Consider the following 23,976-nt stretch of genomic DNA (forward strand, 5'->3'; position numbering starts at 1 on the left):
ATAACCAGTTAGTTTTCATTTCAGAAACGAGAACGAATTATAAATTACTTTAAATTTTCCTAACATTTTGGTATTATTTATCATGTTTCGTTGTGAAACCTAACAGTTAAAGAGACACAATTATTTCTTTGATTGTTTCATACATGTCATTAGCACATAATGCAGATGTCAAAAAAAATTAGATTTGATTTTAAAAGTTTTGACAAATGTACGTTAAAAAGCCAAACAGCAACAGTACAGCAACAGTGGAACAATTAATTAATTTATTTTGCTGTTCAAAATTGAACAAAAATTGCACTACACTTAACAGTCTAAAATAAAATTATCGATATTTTGCATTATACATTTATACAATAATTTCAAAAACTCGGTATAACGATGTACAATACACACTGCTCATTTAAAGTAACAAGTGAACTTGGGTTTTGGATAATACTGGAATAACGTTATAAATCAAAAGCATTTGTACAAATAAAACAATAGTCGTAATAAACCAAAACTCTTAAACATAAATGGAATGAAGGGAATTATGAAGAAATCATTTTAACTTTTACCCTCACCATGTGGTAATTTATAAAAGCGACCGATACAAATCTACGGATGGCTACAATTTTTATTACTGAACTATTATTATAACAACAAAATTATTGTACAGTAATATCGGGAGAGGGAGAGTGAATTCCCTCGATTTGTTTACAAATGTATACGTAGTACGTCCAACATTGAATAATATACAAATAGCGAAAACTAAACAGTGAGGATATTTCAACTTTAAACGGCTAAAATCTCTAATCCTCCAAATTCCTGAAGGCCTGCTGGATGTCCTCGTACAATTGGTCGAAATCCGCCTTGATTTTAGCCTCGCCGTCTTTAACCGGATCCTTGAATTTCATACTGCTGAGCTGATAGAGGATGTTGCTTAACGATTCCCTTATTACGGCCCAAGTGATTTTGTTTTCCGACTGCGCTGTACTTTCAACTGCATGTCTGGCCATATCGTAAATTCCGATCATGTTTTTGAGCATACCTGAATAAAATTGGCAATAAGTCGACAGATTATTACAGTTGTTTTCTTTCGCTTTAGACTTCATTAAAATACTAGTTCCGACAAGAAAGCCGGGTCTCCCACATATCTAAATAATCATAGTCATGTAATTGCGATTGTGTGACGTTTTTATCGAAGTTTAATTTCCTCTAAAGTTTAATCTAAGGTGACTCTTCTTTGTCCCACTCCACATTAAGATGTTTTAGACTTACCGACTGTCTTGTAAAATGGACAGAACCTGTCATATGCGGAATATGAATTTTGCTGTAAGAAGTCTTCCTTAAGCAATTTCGCAACCTCGAGGGTAATCTTGTCACCTTCGGCCAAAGAGGCTTTGCCTACCAGTTGCACAATTTCAGACAAATCTTCTTCTTCCTGTAAACAGAATTGCACTTATCGGTCGCTTCTAAGCAAACAGAAGTTACCTGCAAGATTTCCTTGGCTTTGGTCCTAAGCGGCACAAATTCCGGGAAGTTTTTGTCGTAGAAATCGTCAAGGGCTCGCATGTATTTGGAGTAGGAAATCAGCCAATTGACGGAGGGGAAATGCTTGCGTTGGGCCAATTTTTTGTCCAATCCCCAAAACACCTGCAACGAGAGTTAACATGAAGTTTGGGAAGGCTCAAAAGATTCATTATCTTTTCTTACCTGAACGATACCCAAAGTGGCAGAAGTCACGGGATCGGAGAAGTCACCACCAGGTGGTGATACAGCTCCAACAATGGAAACCGATCCTTCCCTGTCTGGGTTACCCAAACATTTGACGCGCCCAGCACGTTCATAAAAGGAGGCCAAACGAGCTCCCAAGTAGGCCGGGTAACCGGAATCGGCAGGCATTTCAGCCAAACGACCTAAAATAGTATAAGAAATACAAATTTGTGAAACAAAAAAAGAAAGGAATTTAAATTCACAGCATCGGTACCACCGAATTATTTGTTTGTGTTGCCTTGTTACTACGGGTACTGAATTTAATGATAAATAATAATAGTCACGTCATCTTTACCATTAGCAACTCATAAGTGTATATAATATAAATCCTTACCTGAAATTTCTCTCAAAGCCTCGGCCCAACGGGACGTAGAGTCTGCCATCATAGAAACATTATAACCCATATCACGGAAGTATTCAGACAAAGTGATTCCGGTGTAAATTGAGGCCTCACGAGCCGCCACTGGCATGTTGGACGTATTGGCTACAAGGGTGGTACGTTTCATAATGGATTCAGTTGCCCCGTCGATTTCCACAGTCAATTCAGGGAAGTCCCGAAGTACTTCAGACATTTCATTACCACGTTCCCCGCAACCGACGTACACGATTACGTCTGAGTTGGAATACTTAGATAAGGCCTGAGAAATTACGGTTTTACCGCAACCGAAGGCTCCAGGAATTGCAGTGGTACCTCCTTGCACACAACTGGAAAACAATATTAGAAGCACAATTTGGGAAATTGAGTTTCTCACTTACGGGAAGAGCGAGTCGAGAACACGTTGTCCGGTGAGCAATGGATGGTTGGCGGGTAGTTTTTCACTCACTGGACGTGGCTGACGCACCGGCCATACTTGCAACATGGTAAACTTTGTACGCTCACCGTCGAATTCAGTTTCAAGAATCACATCCTGAAACAATTTAATCTCTTGGTAACTTTCCGAAAATGAAACTCACTCACTTACATCGACAGTGTAATTGCCAGGGGCTGCGACATAAGTCACCGTTCCTTTCGCCTTAGGAGGCAACAGAATCTTTTGTTTTACCAGGGTGTTTTCATGGACGATACCGTAAATATCCCCACCCGTTAAATGATCGCCAAGCTAAAAACAATTCATGGTGACAAATTGAATTAGCAATTTTACAGAAAAATACCTTAATACTGAGTGGTGCAAACTCCCATTGTGCGGTTCTGGAAAGGCAGGGTACGTTGACACCCTTGGGGATGTAAATGGATTGGGATAAGTCGTTAATGTCTTTTAGGGGACGTTGGATACCGTCAAAGATTGAACCCATAATACCGGGCCCCAACTCAACAGATAAAGGTTTACCAGTTCTGAGCACAGGATCGCCTACAGTTACGCCAGAAGTTTCCTCATAGACCTAACAGAATTGTTTTTATTTTTCTATTGAGAAAACTAGTGCTCTCACGTCATAATGTACTCTTATTGCTGTTTACTGAAGGTGGAAAAAAAAAGAACATTAGACATTCTTTGAGAATTGTTAAGAGTGTTTTTGATTTTATTTTTTTATTTTAACTTTTTTAACTTTTCTACTCTCCTGAGTCCTGATGTTAAAGTTAATATTACTACTTTATCATAGAAGAGGCCACATTGCACCTTCTAACATATTTTGAAAATATGAAACAGTTTCACTTTCCTACATGACTAAATTTTCATAAAGAATGTTTCAGTAGTACTGGAAAAACATAAAATATTCTATCAAGTATGTGACACCCTGTATATGGCTATAATACACTAATTCTGCACTGTATTTCTCAATAGAAAATGCGTTTAATCAAGCATTAGCTTAACATGTTATGTTGATCTGTATCACATGAACAAATCATGTGACTTTAATTCAATATCTACCAATAGCTATAATTGCAATTTTACAAATGAATTAGCGGAAAATATTAAAAATGATATTTCACCTGAATGGTTGCCATATCTCCTTCTAATCGAATGATTTCTCCCACGAGCTTGTTGTATCCTACTCTGACCAACTCATACATAGCAGAGCCGCTCATTTTCTCAGCAGTGACGACTGAAAATTGGAAAATGCTTTTGATCACATAATTGTCTTTGATGAAAACTGTTGTACATAAAATTAAAACTAAAATCTATGGGCCTCAAAATGTAAAAAAAATTGGTTAATAATGTTTTCTCAAATTTCTTCTATTTACCTGGTCCAGACACCATATGGACATATCCATACTGGTCCTCTCTTTCTTCATCATCGAACTTCAGCAATTTCGACATTTTGAATGGTGTTTTCTATGGAAAATACAAAAAAGTTAGAAAAACAGATCTCTTAACTATTATCACGTGAACGGTCTCGCCCATTATTTCAGGTGTGCGGCCAAGTCACTTGACTGGATTATGCTATGAGAAAAGCTTAAATAGCAATTTGCCGCTTGCATCAAATTGTGTTGCATGCCAAAGAATTGGACTACGCCTAGGAATTGCAGAAGAAATTATTTGTTTGAATAAAAACAACAATCAATAGCAAAATAGTTAAGATCAAATAGTCAATTAATACTGTTCAATTATACAAGACGTGAATTATCCTGCAACTTTCCAAACTAGCACGAATCGATAACGACGGTTTAAGTATTTTAAAGCACGATTGAAAGAGAGATTTGAATACTAATTTTTAAAGTTACATCTACAAAGTGATATTTACACATTAAACTTACGTGTAAACCGTAACACCTCACCCACAAAACTCACAAGACGATGAAAAGTGGAAAATGTTTAAACGAGAACGATAAAAGGATAAGAAGCACTAATCACAAGACCGTCAGCTGACTATTTGTGATTGATATTTCATTTTTGACTTTGACGTAGTCATTTATCTTAGGGATTTTTAATGTTGAGCTAGAGCAGGTAAAGTAGAGTGTTGAGTTTCCGAACTTCAGTTGTCAACAATGTCAACTGTCATTGTCTAATTAACGTCATACACATAAATTGTTTATTGTTTTCCTATATCCTAAAAAAGCATTTTTTAAACAAATCAAGCATTTAACGTTTAAACTTCTGTTTTTAACTTTGAAATAGTTCCGAATTCGGTACTACTGTGTTTAATCTACATGTTAATCTGTGGACTTTAGGTTGGCCCTTGGGCCTGCAACCTACAACATAAAATATATGAATTAACAGTTCCTTAAACTCCGCCCCGACCCTATGTTTGGGTCGCTTAGCCCCTGTTTCATAAAATCCCCTTAAATATAAGAGAGCCATTTGTTTCGCCACCCCCTTACTTCAGTAATGGCAGATACAGATTGTGCGAGTGACTCTGCAAGCTCTATTGGGGATGAGGAAAGAGTGCGAAGGTTGTTTCAAGCTTGTGATGCGAATGGGGATGGCTATATTGATAGGCAAGTTTCTATTGTCGATTTTTTAAAATTTCGTAAATTTTTTTAAATTACTTAAATTATTTGAAATGCAAAAAATACATGTTGAAGGCATGAGTACCCAGATTAAAAAATATGTGTCTAAATTGTAAGTGAAAAATCTATAGATACTTAAAGCTAGACTAAAAACCTATCTGGATCTGACAAAAGTGTGCAATGTAAATTTGCTTATACAGCAATACACATGATAACAATTTGTGTATGTTCATACCCTGGGCTGCACTATGTATAACACCAATCATAGCATTTAAATATATGGAAATGAAGTTTGTAAGACAATTTGTAGAAGTTGCTCATATGTATAATCTAAAAGGCAGAACCACAAAACTAATATATATGAAATGTCAAATGATGGTTTCATGTTGTGTATTATACACAGCTGGTTAAGTTGAAAATAATGAGAATTCTTTGTTTATGATCACATTAGGGTTCATTTATGATATGCTTTAAGTATCTAATCTTCAAATTAAAGAACTTACATTATTGGGAGGATTTGTCCTGAGGAACCTTACTATTATACTTTACATTCTATAAATTTTAAAATTATAGCAAAAGCAAAATATCTATCATCCTACTTTATAAATTACAGCCACGACCTGCTAGCAGTTTGTAGGGAATTATCATTGGAAGATTCACTGGATGAATTAATGCAGCAATTGGGGGCAGATTCTCAAGGACGTATATCCTATGAGCAATTTTTAAATAGACGGTTGGCCTTGCGGCCTGAAATTGATGCCTTGAAAAGCACTAATAAAGATAACATTAGTGACAACAGTCAAGGTACACATCACATCTTGGGTGTGGCTATTTAAAGTGGTAACATGAATGGAAACATTTCAGGGAAGGTGGACAGTTGGGAGTGGGACTCGGGAGCAAGAGACATGAGCCCTGTACCAAAAACCATGGTAAAAAAATTTGACAGCAGTACGTTCATTAATGAAGAATTATCCAAGGTAAGTACCTACTATTTACATGGTTTTTATTTAATAGGCAAAAAGTAAATAATTAATAATTTATGTCAAAGTCCAACATTTTTCTAGAAATAATCCACCATACATTTAAAAAACCAACATCTAATATTTGTCCTGAAAGTTTCCAATAAGGTATTTGTAAGTAGGAACAGTTGCTTTCATATAGGTCACACTCTTCACTGTATTTGTCCATCCACACAAATGACATAATTCCCAGGTTCATATGGCGAATTAGTTTTCTATTAAAGGATGATTCTATACATTTTAAGTGTTCTACAGATTGGGGGTTTGCGACATTTAAAGGTACTAAACTTATGTTGTTTGCAGACTCTATGTATTTGGCCCTGAAACTAAAAATCAAGTAGAGTTAATTTGCTCTAGTATATAGTCAAACTGGTTTTATCTTAATTTGAAATAAAGTACCTTTTTAAATCTGGGTTCAGCTTGATGCATAATGTAATAAATGTAGCTCCTGTAAAATATAAACTAGAGCGCAAGGGGGCTTGTATAATGTCTTCTTTTACTGATTTAGCCACATCTTTGTAGTCTTTAGTTATTAGTTTCCAATAGTTCACCCACTTTTCCACAACAGTTCCTTTGATTTTTTGATTGAACCTGTCCGTGGTAGATTTAAGACGTTCTAGTGGGTTTTTGGTAAATTGTCTTGTACTTGACCTTGTAATAAAGCGTTTAAACATAATGTTTTTAATTTAGGGTCTAAAATTATAAGCGGTTTCGGGTGAATGTATATGTTGCCTATGAACTTTGCTGATTTTGATTGAAAATTGAACTTAACCTAGAAAATAAGCAATGTTGCCAAGGAATGAAACAATTCGCGTAAGTTAGAGGTTTCAAAATCTGAAACAAAAAGCGGGTTTCGGACTTTTTTTTATTTTAGCAATTTTTGAAACTATTAATTAATTTAAATATTAGAATTAATTTGCAGTTTCGGATATGGGTGCGGACTGTAAACTAGAATTATAATTCAAGATTCTACAATTGTCTTCAATAATACGGTAGTTTTCTTGGTTATTGTATTTCTTCGTCATAAGACAAAATTTCAAATAGAAATTTGTTAGAAATTGTAAGTTGAATTCAGTCACATTTTTAAAATTTTTCAATCGATTTCGCTTTTTAAGCCTTGATACAAAGGAGTGTTTTTTTTTTAATGGAATATTTTATACAGCGTGTCCAAGATAGCGATGTTCAGCATCAGGATCTCGTAAATGGTAATAAATACAGACTTGGTTAAATGAGAGAAGAGTAACACTCTCAAGGAAGTAGTTTCACGATGCAAATAGACCTATCGAATGATACAAAACTTTTCATCTGAAGAAAAATTTGATACGGTAAAAGTAGACCTCCAAAACAACAATCAGAACCTACTCATTTAATTTGAACTACAAATCCATCTTATTCTGATCTCGTACTCCCGTCACCCTATCCTGTGTGGGGAACCATCCAACGGCGTCTCTCTTCACTCAGGGTAGCTTCCCCTTTTTCCCTGTAAGGTCGTAACCCTTACATAGTATTGAATTTCCCCGCTTTAAACTGCGATTTAACGTGGCTGTTTAATGTGCGAGCCCGCGGATAGAGACCGTGTTTTACTTAGCTTTGGGGGAAGAACGCACCTCTGATCACCACAACTTCCACTTTCATCATAAAAGGAGAAAAGAGTTTTGTGTCGATACTCACTTTCGCTCCCTAAGTGACAGTTACGCGATACCCACTTTCATTTTCCGTGTCACGAACAAGTTACTTGTCGTCGCACTAACATACCACTGAATCATCTAAAGACTTATCGCTTCAAAGCATGCAAAAAACTACTGCCTTTTGCAAACGTACAGCCCACTGGTCTAAAAAACGATATGCGACACGAAATGATATAGGTATGGGAATTTAATTCAGTACATCTTTCCATATATCCATCTTGGACACACCGTATATTCTACATATTACTAAATGTTTTAAATCATCTCGTCAATGCCTCTCAAAAAAGGGAGTATTTTTAAAATAATTTGTTTCATTATTATCTTCCTAATGGGGCACATTATGTATTATTAGATATTTTGAATGGTCTCTGCAACTCTATTTATTTATTTATTTTTGAGGAAATATCCGCTCTCTAGTTCGTGTTAAACTGGATGCACTGTGTTAAACTTGAAAACTTTGATTTATATTTTAACAGCCTGGAATTAAGACCGTAAGAATAGCAGTAGGTACTTAATAACCTTTTTTCCAAGGGTGAATATTAATCAGCAATTTAAACTTTTCCTGAAAGCCTCTTAGAAAGAAATTCTAATTTGCGAACTAATCTAGGGAGTCTTTAAAGGATAAAGTTCTTTGAAGAGTGACACTTGGAGATCCTGTAATTCCTCTCATCATAACTAAGGGAAGGCTCCGTGCATAATAATAAAGTATGTTACTTGCGAAAAATTATTATTTTCATGGCATGTAACGTGGAATACACCTTTCTCGTTTTCCTTTTTATTTTGAAGTCCACTCATAGCCATCGTTGGGTTACGTAATGCGCGGCGCCTCCAAGCACCGTCGCGGCGTCTGCGACGAGCGAGAGAGAGAGAGGCGAGCACTTTTACTACTTTCCTCGCTTTAGCGATTCTTGCTATCTCCTGTAGTGCATTCCTGCTGTCTCTCCTCCTGCGATGCGGACCTTTTGCCTCTGCTTCGCAATTGGAAATTATGTAGGTCGCGCCTCACACGTATTGAATCACTCTTCCTATGTCACTTAATTAGTGTTGTGCTCTCTAGAGTCGAAGATACGCGGCTCGGTTCTTGTGCGATCGTAATGGTGTCTGGATAGGCGTTGACATGAGAGAACTCTGACGTAGTTAGCGGTAGTGTGCGGGTTTATAGAGCGTTTTCCAGTGTTCAAACAACATGGTTCAAGTCTTTAAAAAGTGTGGCATATTGTGGCTGAAGAGCCCACCAAGTCCTAGAAAAAAAATCTAGAACTGTCTAATCAAAATGCGACGAGGAGATTAATCTAATTGTTGTCGAAATGGATAATTATTGTTCAATATGGTCAATGTGTTAAGGAAATGCACGTACATTTACACATAGATTTCTATCAAGATGTTAATCACCTAATTGAAAAAATTGCATTAGTAGGTTGTAAATAGTGCGTATGATGTAAAAGGTTGAAATATTTTTATCAACATCACGACACATGAGTTATCTCGTTCGGCTTTTCTTCACTGCTCTTCTTAATGAGGAAAAAAGCTTTTAAAGTTGTTTATTTAAGCAAAAGCCCGCTATTTGTTCTGGCGTATGTATTTTTAAATCCGGTCCCTGCCAAGGCCTTTTAAACAAATTTCGATAATGAAAAATGCAGTTTTTAACTCACAATGAACCGTTCGAGGTTAACGGGGTAGATTATCTGGTTCAAAGGCAAGTTGTCACTCATACTACATTGAAGTGAATATAACATGAATTACAGCGAGCTTCAGCACCTCTCACCTACATAGAAAAGTATGTGTACCGGGTTCTGTAAAGTAAAACGTATAAAAAAGCTTTTTACATGCAGGAAAGACGGCTTTATTCCCATCTTTCATTCACTTGTTCTGTCCTGTCTTCTCAACTTACCGTATACCTACATATAAATTTCCCGTTAACTTTATAATATCACTACACGTTTTAAAATCAGTGTGCGTACAGTACAATTTGCAGGCATAATGAATATACTTAAAATGCATTACGTATTTGTTTTAACTGCATTCCCAGCTCTATTTTAGCGAATTTGACACTCCATAAACCACACGGAATGAAGTGGTTGTACGTGATGGCCAAATAATGGGTTCAACCATGTTTATGTATGGAATGTTGGATGATTTGCTACCGTTGGGATTGCTACTCTCATTGCATTCTACTTGATGAAATATGGTTGTTCACTACGCGCATATCACATCTGTCGATTTAATAATTTGTAGGTTTATTTTAAAAGCATTTTAAAATGTGTTTTGATTGTAACCGGTGTCTCAATAAAAAATCCTAGTACTTTGGAAAGATTTGCAACCATGTATGTCGTGATTTAATTCATTATTTATAGATGAAATGTATTAGAGTCAACGTAGATACCATCAACCTTAAGTAATGTAATATTCAAATATTATATTTGCCATACTGCGCCATTTCCCACCACACCTATAAATTTTTGCTATTTATACGAAACGATCACTGAATTGGGTGGCAATAATTAAAATCAATTAGTAGAAAGCCCGAACTTGTCTATTACTGCATGAACACTGGAAAATATTACACTTTATGTTTTCTCATTAATCAAAATAGAGACTTTAACGAGGGCATTATGTGACTGAAAATAGTGCCTTGAAAGTGTATTTTTGTGTCACTGTAAACCCAATTTGGTGCAAACTGGCGGGGGCTGAAATTTCCCAAGAAAATGCCGGTACTGTGGGCGGAGGGGACAAAAGCTGCTTGACTACTTACATTTTCAATCCCGTAGAGACGTGCACCGGAAGTCCGAGCCCTGAAAAGTTTTTTACTTCACCATCACCAGGTAAGTTTCAGTTACTACGTAAAAATATACCATAATATATCACAAAGGAGGTTTTGAATCCGATTTAGTAAATCTAGCATCATATTGAAAGAAAATAAGTTGATGATGGTTGCCGAATAACGAAACGCCCGATTTTGGCACCAACAGAAAAGATTAACAATTGCTTTGATAAAGTGTCATTTATTTTTAGTTGTCTCACTAATACATCCAGAAAGGAATAAAAACGTTTTTAGAAAAATTCGTTTTTTTTTCGAATATTTTCGCAAATAGCTGGAATTTTTACTTTCAAAGCTGCCCTTTATTAAGCTCGAAATTACGCAACTTGGCTGCAATTTATCTGTTTATCATGCTTATAACATCCAAAAACTGTCACTCTGTATGCCAGTCTCACATCGGCGGCCCTGTATACGTTTTAGGAACTCTGAGTACCTCCCCGCGCCTTCACCAAGATGACATCACTTGTCTCTCGCCCTCTCCTGTTAACACGCACATGCATCCAAACTTCCTTTATGGTAAAACGTTGCCCGATGGAAGGCCCAACTTTCTCACAGATTACGGATTCAATTTCCAAAATTATGGAGCTTTAAGCACTAGTCACCACAGCAAATGCTGCGTCACAGGACCGTTTGGAAACGAGCTCAATTTCGGTCATCTGTATACAATCAGCAAGGCGGAGAAGGTAAAGCAGGCAATGGGAACATTTGGAGCCAATCAGGGCAGAATGTAGGTCAAATTTAATACTTTTTAGGAGGAACGAACATATGATGAGCCGTATACAGGAGACTTGACGAAAAGGTCTTGGCTCTGCTGTCCAGGTTCTCAAGGTCGTGGCGAAAGTGACCAACCGCCATTGTTGGAAGAGGTCATTAAATCGCCTACCACTCCTTCGGAGACCATTACCCAACCCCCGGGGCATGGGTGCAATGGAGCGTGCGTATGTAATTTCTGCTTAACGTGGCGCAGATGACTCGAAATGACTATGATTAACCTTGATTCCCGGTTATTGTTGTTTGTTTAGAAAAAAAAACGGTGTTAAAGTTAAATAGACACCAAAAAAACGACATACACATAGGGTAAATCTTCTAGAGAATTACAGCAATCACTAATACATATCAACTGCTGGTCCCATTATCTGTTAACTAACTGTTAACGCCACTTTATTTTCCTGCAAAATTGAATTGATATTTCGTCGATTTTCAGGATTCAGTTAATTAGGCGGTGTGGGTATGTTAAAATGTCATAGCATGCTCAGGAAGTAATAAATTACTTAATTAACTTAACATGTCTGCAAACTAGCAGGATTAGCAATCACCATTTTGTTGTAATGAGGTGGTTTTCCAGTGCTCCCCTTACGTGTAACTTTACACGTTTAATCTAATTTCGGTTTCATGTTGGCTTATTACTTAAAACCGTGTACGTGAAGGTGATATTATTATTCTATTACCTATATCGTGAAAGTTTATTATTTTTGTTTAATATAGATTGTTGAAAAATACATTAATTGTATGCATCAGAATGAAATGTTTATTTTTATCTCTGTTAGAAACAGTAGCGGCGGGATGTTTATTCTGAAGATTCCGTGAAGTTTGGTTGAAAAGAAAACATTGGCCGCATTTGCATCTAATTATTATTATGTTGCGGATGCCAGCATGCATTTTAAAGTGGCTTTTATTTAATTTGTGAGAACCAGCCCAACTTTCCGGCTAAATTTAGATTTTAATGCTCTGCAGGAGAAAACGACTGGGCGTGCCATATTAACGATACAACTCAACTAATTATTGACAATCATATTCCTGAAATTTCTTTAAATGGGTGTTTAAAGAATTGATTGATTATTGAATATTTTTTCGTATCTTTGTATTTTGCACATTTATTACGCTTAATTTTTGAAAATTATTTACTGTTATTCCCTTTATTACGAGCTGCTAAGCAACGCATTAACATTAATGAACACTTCGTGGCGGCTAATATTTAGGCAATAAGACAAAATTTTCCTCCAGAATTTTGGTTACTCACCTAAAACTGGGCGTAATAATTATTTTAACTTAGAAATTTAGTGGCTGAATTTTTATCAACGAGAGTCTCAAGAGTTCCTATCCGTCCCTTTCCCACCAGTTCCCCTTGTTTCGTCTCAGCCGCTCGATTAAAATATGGAAATAATTTGAGTGAAAGCGATTAAAAGGGTCCTATCACAACAGTAAGGATAAAATTATCAGCAGGATACTAAATAGAGATATTATTTGATAAACGTGTTGTCCGACTATATTGCATATCGATTTTACGGGGTTCATTGAAACTTTAGACTCAATATGGGGTTTAAAATAGCATATACATATGTCGCGTGAAGATATTCCGCGCTTTCTTGAAATGTTTACTTAAATTCTAATGATGATTTGTTTAACTTAAATCAGTCGATGTAATCATATAGTTTTAATTTCCTGTTATGAGTTAATCGATACATCTTTTAAATGAATTAAGTGATAGTTGTTGTTTTTCTTAAGGATTCTATAAGAGTGAAAAAGCATTTGCTCTCTCAAAAAACCAGTAAGAGTACCTTAATTTGGTGACTAACGAGGAGTGAATTCTCCGCAATTTTTGCCCAATTCTCTAAATCAATTTGCTCGCAACAAAATTACCTCTAGACCTTCGATTCCAGATGAAAAATGGCACATTTATCGATTTGCCAATTGGTTAAACACGGGTCGAATGATCGATGAATTGTGTGTTTGAAAAGTAACAAGTTCGTATTTCAGTATCAATCTTGAGCAAATACAGAGATAAATTTTGAAATCCAATTTACACATTGGGGAGTTGACATCGAAGGGGAAAATCGTTATACGGAAAAATGAGATGAAGAATGAGGGGATTATGGCATAGATCCTCCTCTGCATCATAATAGACGCTAAGAAAGGCCCTTAGCCTAAGGATATAATCTATTGTTGGCGTAGGTTAGGCCTTTTAGGTCAACGGTAATGTTAAATCGATGTCGGGACTTGGAATGCTCCAGTGGTGTTCTCGCAATTTCGTCTGGAGAAAATTAGACTGAAACGAGGATTAAGTGAAATATCTGCTTATTCCTCTTTGCCTCCTCACTGGCGGATGGCGTTTAGAGTTTATTACATATATTAATTAACTTAAAAAACGAAAATATATTTTAATATGGTGGATTCTTTCTTTCTGTTTGTTGTTGTCTGACTATAGCAAATAGTCTCCCTTTACTTAATCTCTCGTCGAATTTCAGGACCGACTTCAAATTAAACTCGACGAACAAGCCCAAAGGTATGAAGAACAACTCACCGAACTGCATTCTGTGATAGCCGAGCTTACCAGGAAGCTGCACCAACAAAGGACGATGGCAATAACGGAGGAGGATGAAATTTCAGGTTGCATCTTTGATATTCGAAATGAAACGAACTGCAACAAAATTCTTTTAGAGTCCTGCACCAGTGCACACGAAGAGTCGATAACGTGTCCCCTTGAAGTGAGCGAATTAGAACCCCTGGAGCACGAGCTTTCGGATCTCGAAAACAAAGTACCGGTAAGTTTCGTGCGATCATAAACATTGCAATTTTACGATATCAAATTGTTATCGAACGGGAGCAAAAGTGTACGCAAAAGTATCTAATGAAGGGTCTAATTGCTAAAGTTTCCGTTTGTGGCATAGCAGGTAAATAAACGTATAAAAATTTCCAACTTTATGGCCGGCAAAGAAATTTCACTTTAAAAATAAAAATATCTAAAAAAATAAAATCTTCATTCAATCAATTATAAAACACCAACTAAATCTCAGCTTCCTATTTCAGCTGCCTGAAAGTCCTCTAGAACTACCCGAGCCGAAACTAACCTCATCCAATCAGGGAAATTCCGACCCCTCGCCATGTTTTGACGTTATCGAACCCCTCAAGCAAGAAATCACGTCTCTGAAGCAGCAACTCCACGACGCCCACACGCGTCTAGCGCAAATAACTTTAAGCAGGATAGAAGGGGCGCCTGGAGGGGACGAAGCGGCTCCAACCAACATCAATCGTCCGTCAAACATTTGCAGGCTTAATTTACAAGAGTCAGAGTCTCCGGAAAGTCAGATTGAGACCGATTGCGAGCCCAAATCTTGTGCGGAAGATAAAACTGATATAAAGTATGGTTGTATAGTTCCGATTCATAAGGCCGCTGTAAAGAACGAGATGTTTAATATTCCTGTCGCCAAGGTGGCAGAACGGTGAGATGATGTGCTTTTTGTGATCAGTTATTAAAAATCACGGTTCATCATGAAAAACAGACATTTTTCCCTGTATAAATAAATGATGGAAAATGACAGTTTCTGAATTTGGAACCTCATATATGTATACAGGTATCATCGATTCTAGTAGAAACATAGGAATTGTGCAAGGGGAAGAAGGATTGCACAAGATTTAATATGCCTTCGTTAAAGACCAACAACGAAGTAAGCGGAGTCAGTCCGGCCGACGTCTCCATTTCAATGTTTAGATTAGTATCGATTTCCCTGCGTTCATGGTGATGGAGATTTTAAAAAATATTAGAGCAAAAAGCAGCAATGTAAATAAATAAAAAAAAAACGATTAATTCATCACTAGATCTTATATTAGTAAAAATTCTGAAATGGTGAGAGATCTGTTAAGACTAAACGGACTCTGCCTACGTTAGCCGCTAGGCTTGCAACCTACTTCGTTGGTCTTTGTCGGAAGCATATTAAACCTTACACGGTCCTTCTACTACTTGCACAATTCTTGTTTCGACTTGAATTAGTGATACCTGTGTATCAAATTCCGTCATTATCATCATATTTATTCAGGGAAAATGCTTTCCATGGAGAACCGAGATGATTTTTAGTAATTGCAAGTATAGTACATAATAAAGTTATTTTCTCGGTAGCATCAAATTGAAACGGTCGTCAGATAGGGGAGTGAGTCCCAATGAGCTGCTCAATTCGGATGTATCGACGGCAGTTGCGGAACACATCGTTGGGGATATTTTACGCCAGTGTGATGTCAGCTCGGAAAAACAAATTCTGGAGCTGGAAACTAGGAAAATTAATGCCAAATTGGAACATGCTCGATCTCAGAACACCGTTTTAGCGCTTACGTTAAACGAGACTAAGGCTCATTGTGATAGGTAAAATTGGTTGTCAGTCATTATAGAAGTTATAAGTACAAAAGTTATCCTCTTAACAGTAGTATTATCTACTACATTAAATATGTATTTTTGACGTTTCGCAATGTAATCAATAGAAAAATGTTGTTACTACGGTTACAGTTTTTTATATATGCCTTAACAACGTTAATATGTAACATTTTTAGATTAGCGCTTCTTTGTGGCAAATACGAGTCTAACGCAATAGCCCTAAGACTGGCACTAGGCGTAACAGATCGAACCATAGAAGCTTACGACGTGCTCTTAGCTTTATTAGAAACCGAGCTATCATTGAGCGAGGAAAATCCTCTGACACTGGAGAATCGAACTGCAGCCGAGACGGTGGCAAAGCAGTTGTTGGCCCATTTGGATCATCATCAAAATTCCGATGTCATGCTGTCGCCGTGGCAGAACCACGTTTATAGTGCTCCTATAGAGATGTACGTGAATGAATCACGAGTATACGTTCTAATCGCCATAGGAAGATGTTTTTCTTCGTATAAATCATGGAAAGCAACCGAATTTGAAATGAATGGAGTTGAAATTTCAATAAACGTCAAATTGAGCCACTGTCGTCTATGTATTATACCGGTAAAAACATCTGCAGTTTCATAGCGATTCGATATTTTTAATAATGAATTGGAATATACAGTGTGATCCATAAAGTCCGCATCATATGGGAAATTCGTTTACTTATGAATTTGGATAAATTTTGACTTTGCCTTTGTGTTGTGCTTCGGAAATTATGAGAAATGACATACAACTCGAAAAACAAATGACTGTTAAATTGCAATTTTTTTTCAAAAAAGTTCAAAATGTACCATAATTTTTAAAAATTTTGAAAAATCATAAAGAAAAAATTTCTCAGTTTCTTATTTTCTACCGATATGCCAATTTTCAACTTTCTTGAACAATTATAATTAAAATTTTTTTTTTGTAATCCTGCATTTCTAAAATATTCAAATCGGTCAGCAACCTTGTAAGAATAATTACGGTATATCAAAGTAGTTGTCTGAATAAGTATTCATTAATTAAAGTTGTAATAAATTCATCTTTTTAAAGAAAATGTAAAATTCATTAAAAACGCTACATATGCCTCGATGCAAAGTTGATCTAGTTTATAAAGAAAATGTTCAGGTTACCTTATTCCAGTATTTTTATAAAGTTTATTATACAGAATTAGATATAAACAAATATCAGCGTAAAAGGGCTACATTATGTATTATATGGCTAGTATATATCCTTTTCCAAACAGATATTATTTATAGACCAAAGCGAACTTCAAAATTTATAAAAGGACCATGAAAAGATTTGAGCGAAAGTTAACGGGGAAATCAATTAATTAAATTATGTTTCTGTATGTTTTCCATCGTGTTCGATACAAAGTGTTGTCCTTCGAGACACCTCTTTCATTGAATTCTTGATGACTTGTAGTCTTACGTTTAAAATACATTCCCGAATAATTCTCTCAAGATATCGACTTCGCGAAAGAGTCTTTGTACGTCTATAAACGTCTATAAACGTTTTGTTTTAGAAACTCCCATAAAAAAAATCTAGTGGGGTCAAATCATGTGACCTAGGTGGTCAGAGTTGCTTCATGTTGCGTCCAATTAGTCTGCCCCAGAACATTTCTACCAGACGTTCTTTAACGCATCTTGAATTATCAATAGGTGCTCAATCGCATTGGTACCACAAAGTGTTTCTTACAACCAGAGGCATATCGTCAATAACTTCGATTAATTCAGTATTTAAGAAATTTAAGAAGTTTTCAAAATTCAAGTTCTGTCTAAAATTTTAAGGACCTCACGATCTACAGTTTTGTGTGCTCTCACCATTCAATTAGATGTAAAGGAAGCTTCGTCTGTCCATAATATTTGATAAGAAAACTCAAAACTTTTCTCTTTTACCTTCAAACTAAAAAGGAAAATCCAGTCTCATGTCGAAATCACGTTCTTTCAAGATGTTTATAAATTTTGGCTTGTACGGATGGACTTTATTTTCATGTAAAATGCTTTTGCGTTTAACACCTATTCTTATGGAAATGTTTCGAACACTTCTTGTCTTAATGTGGACTACATCCAGACATATTTGTAATTCTGCATCTTCAGTGTATTATGAGGCCTTTTGAAATGATTACCCAGTTAACCAGTTAGCTTAAACGTAGCTATTATCTTAGTGACCGTTGATTGCTGAATATTTCTTCCTGGATGACCAGCATTAAAGATAACAGCTATTTCTCGAAGAGGTGCATTTTCTCCATAAATGAACACAATTTCAACCTTTTCTTGAAGAGATAGCATATTGCTTACGATAATTTGATAACTTATAACTTGATAATTTATTGACATGGAAAAATAGTTTTCCCGGTAACTTTCGTTTAAATGTTTTTTCATGGCCCTCTTATAATTTTGAAGTTCGCTTTGGCCTATAAATGATATCTGTTTGGAAAATGATATACAATAGCCATATAATACATAATGTAGCCCTTTTATGTTGATATTTGATTATTATTAATTCTGTTTCAATGAACTTTATAAAAATACCGGAATAAGGTAACCTGAACATTTTCTTTATAAACTAGAACGACTTTCCATCAATCATTTCATTATCAATCATCAATCAGAATTTTACATTTTCTTTAAAAAGATTAATTTATTACAACTTTAACTAATGAATACTAATTTAGACAATTACTTTGATATAGTGTAATTAGTCTTACAAGGTTGCTAAGCGATTTAAATGCTTCGAAAATGCAGAAATACAAAAAAAATGTGTTAAATTAAAGCCGTCCGAGAAAGTTGAAAAATAGCATATAGGTAGAAAATAAGAAACTGAGAAACTTTTTCCGTTATGATTTTTTAAAATTGTGAAAAATAATGGTAGGTTTTGAATGTTTTTGAAAAAAAATTGCAGTTTCACAAATATAGATAGTCATTTGTTTTTTGATTTGTATGTTATTTCTCATCATTTATGAAGCACAACCTGAAGGCAAAGTCAAAATTTGCCCAAATTCATAAATAAAAAAAATTCCCATATGATGCGAACTTTATGGGTCACACTGTATGTATTGTTTTGTGTTTAACCTCTTAGCTTAAAAGTTGATCAACCTGAGTTTAACTTTAGCAACGAGCAATGGACACCGGAACACGAATTGCGGCTTCGGGAACATGTGTCCAAACTTAAGGCTGAAAGAAGTAATATCCAAGGGACCTATGTCGCATTGGAGTCCGCTCAAGTGGAAAATGCACCCGTCAGGCCTTCGAGTGTTCAAGAAAGTCGCAAGATGGATTTGGAAATGGCCGTGTTGATGCAGGTAACCGTCAGACGAATATGTGCCTTTTTAATGGCAACATATTCGATCATTCCACATAATCCTCTTTGAATGGTCGAAAAATCGATTTCTTCATCAACTAGGAATTAATGGCTTTACGCGAAGACAAAGCCGACCTGTTATCCAAGTTATTCGTATTTGAAAAGGACAAAAGCGCCATGGATTTAAAGCTGAAATACATCGAAGGGCAGCAGAAAGCCCAGTCGGCCACTCTGAAGAACCTCCAGGGCCAGCTCAGAGACACAGAAGGACTTTTGGCGTTGGCCACACAAAACAAGGTATCTTGTGATCGGTGTTTGATAGGTCTAGCTAGAATTTTAATTGGTGTGGATTTCCATCCTTAAATTTGTATATTTAGGAAAGAGGATACTGCGACGCAGAACACGCCCAGGGCGTCGAACTTGAACTGATGCAGGCATTGGCGAGAGAAGCGAGACTGAAAGTTAGATTGCAGGAGTTGGTAGTCACTTTAGAGCAGGTCACCAAGAACGCAGAAGCGCGGTTGTTAGAGGGCAGGGAAATTGTACAAGAACTGACTCACACCAATAGGTACCCTGCCTAATTAGCAGAAGTTTAATTTTCAACGTTTACAAATGCAGTTTTAGCGTTATAGCTGAGACAGCAGACCAGCAGATTAAGAAATATCAAGCCAAATTCAAGAAAATCGAGCACCGAATGCTGAATATGAAGGAAGAACATTCAGCAGAAGTAAGTGTTTAGAACTAAAATTGAGGGCCGCTGGGAAATATAAACAAAGCGAGTAACTTAATGATAATTTTATATCTGAGAAGATTAAGGCATAATACGACTTTGGGGTCCAATCTGGGTTAATTAACGCAGAGGTTAAATGAGTCACAAAGTTTTATTACATTTATTTCAGATTTTTGCCTACCAAAAAAAATTTGTTTAGTTCCTAATTTATATTGTTTTGATAATTTGGTGATTGTTTCAGGTACAAACGTTACAGCAGAAAATAGCGACATTAGAAACACCGCCCACTAATAGTTCTGAAAATTCCTTGAATTCAATTCCTATGTAGACTTTACTATTTATTAATATATTTATTTATTTTGTATGTATCCTAACGTGCAATAAATAATTAAGGTGTTTTATAATCAGGATTTAATCATATAATATTAATACGTTTTATATGCATTTAATTGTGCCAGCATTATTTATGTCTGGGTAAACGCTGGAAATTTCAAACTTAAACTATTTCTCGCAGCAAATATATCTTCTATTCAAGCATTATTTATCAATGGAAAAAAGGTTGAAGCAGTAGAATCTCCGGCTACTTGGTGCTGAGTCTATACCGGAGAATGAAGTTGTGCCTCGCTGTGATTAAATAATAAGAGTGAATAGGAGAAGAGATTTAAGTTTTTTGTTGATATTTATTAAGTGTTGTATATTCACGTTTAAAATAATAATTTTTAATTTTATGCTAAAAATGATCTTCCGGTAAGAAAACGTGTTGAAACGTACGGGATGACAAAATTTTACATTATATAAATTAAAAGGGAGAGAATAATGATAATTATTGTTCTATTACTCCTAGTGATCATCATGAATTCACTACAAGTCGGACTTGAATTTATTCTAAATTTAAGGGGCTTAACAAAATTAATTAATTTCATCTTTCTGGCATTTATGCAAAAATAAGACCCAAAATATTGCTTCAGTGACACATACCCTTTAGAATTGTTTATTCCGTTTCGAATTAATTTCTTTACTATATATTACAAATTATTATAGATAATATATATTTATTTATTTCGCTAGCTTAATAATGATCTGATGTAGATATTTACTAGCGCCTTTGTAATAAGAATTAATAGAGTTGTCAGCAACAACATTAAGTAGGAATATGAATTTTTAACAAAGAAAGACTTCCATATATGTGGCTACCCCTCGGAATTGCGTATGCAATAGAAGGACTTAGGAATATTATTATTCCCATTAATTACAATGTATAGGTACTACTCGATGCAGAATGTTATATTGTGCCCTTTAATTAAACGAGTAATATTTATTTTATATTGTATCGTTTTAAATAAACTGATGATAACGTTGGTAGTTCCTTAATGAGTGAAAACGAGTCTATAAAAAAGGTTTATCCAATTAATGATTGTCGTTTATTGACGAAATAATCGAAATAAGAAGTTAACTAAGAAAACCTGTAACTCCATAATCGATGCGTACAGGGTGGATTGGTTTAAGAACTGATTTTATATTCGAAAATATGAAGAAAAGTTGGTGTAAACATTGGTCTGCAAATCTTCTAAGAGAACTATGGCCCTTCGAACGTGACTTTAAGACTGTTAATTTACGTAGTTCTGCAATTTTGTTTCTTACTTTATTATTGAATTGATTTTTATGCTTTGTTATTGTTTCATATCTTCTATCAAAAAAAGTTTTGTTTTGTTGGATAATTTCACTATCCAATTTCAGCCTCTCACTTTGCAATATTTCCTTTAAAGCGACACATTTCTTAAACGGTTTGTCCTACGACAATTTATCATGAATATCTTTTCTATGTAATTTTAGACAAGAAATCACATTTCGTTATTAAATTGTCATAAAAGTTAAGGATACAGGAATATGTTAAGTAGATATAGTTCTCCCCTTTGGTGCCGCACGCCATTCCGTATTTCTTAGAGGCCACCTTCGAAGGAGAGTAGCTCCCTTAAGAGATTTTTGCGGACCCATTTTTATATAAACTTTTTTCATATTTTCGAATGTAAAATCAGTACTTGAAATATTTTCTTCTATTTTATTTACACCCTGTATTTCGTAGACTTTTAGACGACACAAATTTAAGCAATAATAAAAAATAAACTGCTACCCCTTAATTTAATTGAATTGAATTTTTCCTATTAGGCCTAAGCAAAATAACAAATTTTTAAACAATAACATTTGAAATGCAATTTTATACGCTTCGACTTGTGGTCCTCAGAATGTGACCGATGTATAAATTATACATATTAATGAAGTATCTTCCTTTTTGTATAAGATTTCCTGAGAAAGAATAATGTTTCAAAACAAAATCTATTTAGCCATCTGATGATGGGAGTCAGGAGTCGCGATTTTAGTTGTTAATAGGAGGAATATGAACCCAGGATTAGTAGGTCGACAGTTCCGTATACAGATGGCGCGCTCGCAAAAGCAATTTCAACTGATGTTTTTCAAAATGGGCCTGTTTAGTTCCCATAAACCTACTGAAAATTGTATACAGGGTGTCCCATATTCGATACTCAACATGGAGATTTCGGAAACCGAGGTACAGAGTTGATTAAATGGAGATAAAGTTGTGTATGAAAGGAGCACTTTGCCTTTTTAACTATTTAAACATTTCGATTACTTTTGGAGATATTCGACAAAAAAATCGAAAATTGCTATTTTCTTTTTATTTTTTTCTGCCTTAAATTATAGGGAAACATGAAAATAGTTTTTCGGAAAGACGATGTTTCGGTTTTTCAATACGATTATCAACTTTTTTTTTAATAGAGACTTGACCGTTTTTTTTACGAATTTGGTTTCAATCATTGAAAATTGAAAAATAACCATTTGTCGCACTTGCCGATTTGCAACGATAAATCAAAAATATTCTTTGCCAGCATTTTGAAAATATATTTTATACATTTTGGTTGTTGATTCAAGTCTGGGCTGTAGGCAGGCCACTGAGCCGCACCACGGTTACCCATTCACTTATTCGGAAATATTTAGTTTAGTAATAATAATATAAATAAAATAGATGAGTAGGCCGCGTCTGTGACACCAATCGCTATGCTTGTAATGTGATCAATATCTAATATTTATTGAGCTATTCATTTTGACGTAGGGGTTTTCAGTTTTTACCATGAAAGTGGAGTAAGTAGGATGCCCTAATGCAGAATGTGAAAATGTTGAGGTATTATTTCTCTTGACAATAAATATTTTTGATCTAAACATCTCAAATCATTAAGTATGACACATAGCGGTTTTTGTAATTATCAATGACTAGCCGAATTCGTAAAAAAATGGTTAGATACCTATTTGAAAAAAAAGGTGATGATGGTATTGAACAACCAAAACGTCGTATCTCTAAAAAACTATTTTCATGTTGTAGTGCGGGAAAAAGTACCTTAAGAAAGTGTTCTCCATTTTCACGTTTCTCTGTAATTTAAGGCAGAAAAAAGATAAAAAGAAAACAGCAATTTTCGGTTTTTTCAGGAAATCTCCGGAAGTAATCGGAATTTTTAAAGAATTAAAAAGTAAAAATTGCTCCTCTCATAAAGACACAATTTTGCCTTCATTTAACCGACTTTGTATCTCCTACGGTTTCCGAGATCCCACGTTGAGAGTTGAAACTTGGACACCCTGTACACAAGCAGTCTAAATAAATATGGTTTTCGATGTAACCGTAAGGTAGAATTATTGAGAGCAGAAGAGGAAAAGTTGCAATGATGAAGTATTTGTGTTTTGTTAAAGTATTTAAAGTCCCAAATGGCTCGTTTTTATTGTTTGTTCCTCATTTAAATTTATGAATACACGAAGTACCGGAAAGTTAATTATCTAGTTTGTTTGATCATTTCGAATACAATAAATCTGTTAAACCAGAATAATAAATAATGTTTTTTAAAATTATTTGTTGCTCATGTAAATACAGAAAAACATCTCTAAAGCAAAACTTGTGGAGTAAAAAAAGCATTTTGTGGATATATGAGGTACAAGTATGTGAATAGCTTCTTTTTTTTTATTTAGACGGCATGCTTCCAAACATTTGTCTCAGTTTTTCTCAAGGAGAAGGCGTTAAAATATTATTTATTAATTGATCAAATAATCTATATTA

The 23,976-nt window shown here is 35.2% G+C and overlaps 3 protein-coding genes across 5 annotated transcripts; 1 reads left to right on the forward strand and 2 right to left on the reverse strand.

The window, feature by feature from the left end:
- Window positions 1–246: 246 nt before the first annotated feature.
- Window positions 247–4,589, reverse strand: LOC136410519 (V-type proton ATPase catalytic subunit A). Its single transcript, XM_066392711.1, has 11 exons — window positions 4,448–4,589; window positions 3,935–4,025; window positions 3,683–3,795; window positions 2,905–3,132; window positions 2,715–2,852; window positions 2,509–2,660; window positions 2,087–2,457; window positions 1,693–1,895; window positions 1,471–1,632; window positions 1,258–1,420; window positions 247–1,027 (listed from the first exon to the last, which is right to left on the reverse strand). The coding sequence occupies exons 2-11, from the start codon at window positions 4,008–4,010 to the stop codon at window positions 789–791; spliced, it is 1,845 nt and encodes a 614-aa protein (XP_066248808.1). The 5' UTR covers window positions 4,011–4,025; window positions 4,448–4,589; the 3' UTR covers window positions 247–788.
- A 114-nt stretch (window positions 4,590–4,703) lies between these two features.
- LOC136410315 (colorectal mutant cancer protein) lies at window positions 4,704–21,217 on the forward strand. Of its 3 annotated transcripts, none has more exons than XM_066392412.1 (13): window positions 4,704–5,128; window positions 5,754–5,944; window positions 6,005–6,117; window positions 13,911–14,052; window positions 14,104–14,207; window positions 14,473–14,885; window positions 15,560–15,799; window positions 15,985–16,257; window positions 18,941–19,130; window positions 19,232–19,426; window positions 19,507–19,697; window positions 19,748–19,856; window positions 20,101–21,217. In XM_066392412.1, exons 1-13 carry the CDS (start codon window positions 5,019–5,021, stop codon window positions 20,185–20,187), a joined length of 2,358 nt encoding a protein of 785 aa, XP_066248509.1. In that variant the 5' UTR covers window positions 4,704–5,018; the 3' UTR covers window positions 20,188–21,217. The 3 variants fall into 3 exon arrangements, with proteins under 3 accessions (XP_066248509.1, XP_066248510.1, XP_066248511.1); XM_066392413.1 differs by having other exon boundaries at window positions 4,705–5,128; window positions 19,754–19,856; XM_066392414.1 differs by lacking the exons at window positions 4,704–5,128; window positions 5,754–5,944; window positions 6,005–6,117 and adding exons at window positions 10,363–10,669; window positions 11,086–11,348; window positions 11,418–11,603.
- On the reverse strand, window positions 6,127–6,893 carry LOC136410339 (mitochondrial import inner membrane translocase subunit Tim29). The gene is made up of 2 exons (XM_066392460.1): window positions 6,559–6,893; window positions 6,127–6,485 (listed from the first exon to the last, which is right to left on the reverse strand). The coding sequence occupies exons 1-2, from the start codon at window positions 6,831–6,833 to the stop codon at window positions 6,170–6,172; spliced, it is 591 nt and encodes a 196-aa protein (XP_066248557.1). The 5' UTR covers window positions 6,834–6,893; the 3' UTR covers window positions 6,127–6,169.
- Window positions 21,218–23,976: the final 2,759 nt, after the last annotated feature.

The sequence above is a fragment of the Euwallacea similis genome, chromosome 8 (assembly GCF_039881205.1).
Source record: "Euwallacea similis isolate ESF13 chromosome 8, ESF131.1, whole genome shotgun sequence".
NCBI classification, from domain to species: domain Eukaryota; kingdom Metazoa; phylum Arthropoda; class Insecta; order Coleoptera; family Curculionidae; genus Euwallacea; species Euwallacea similis.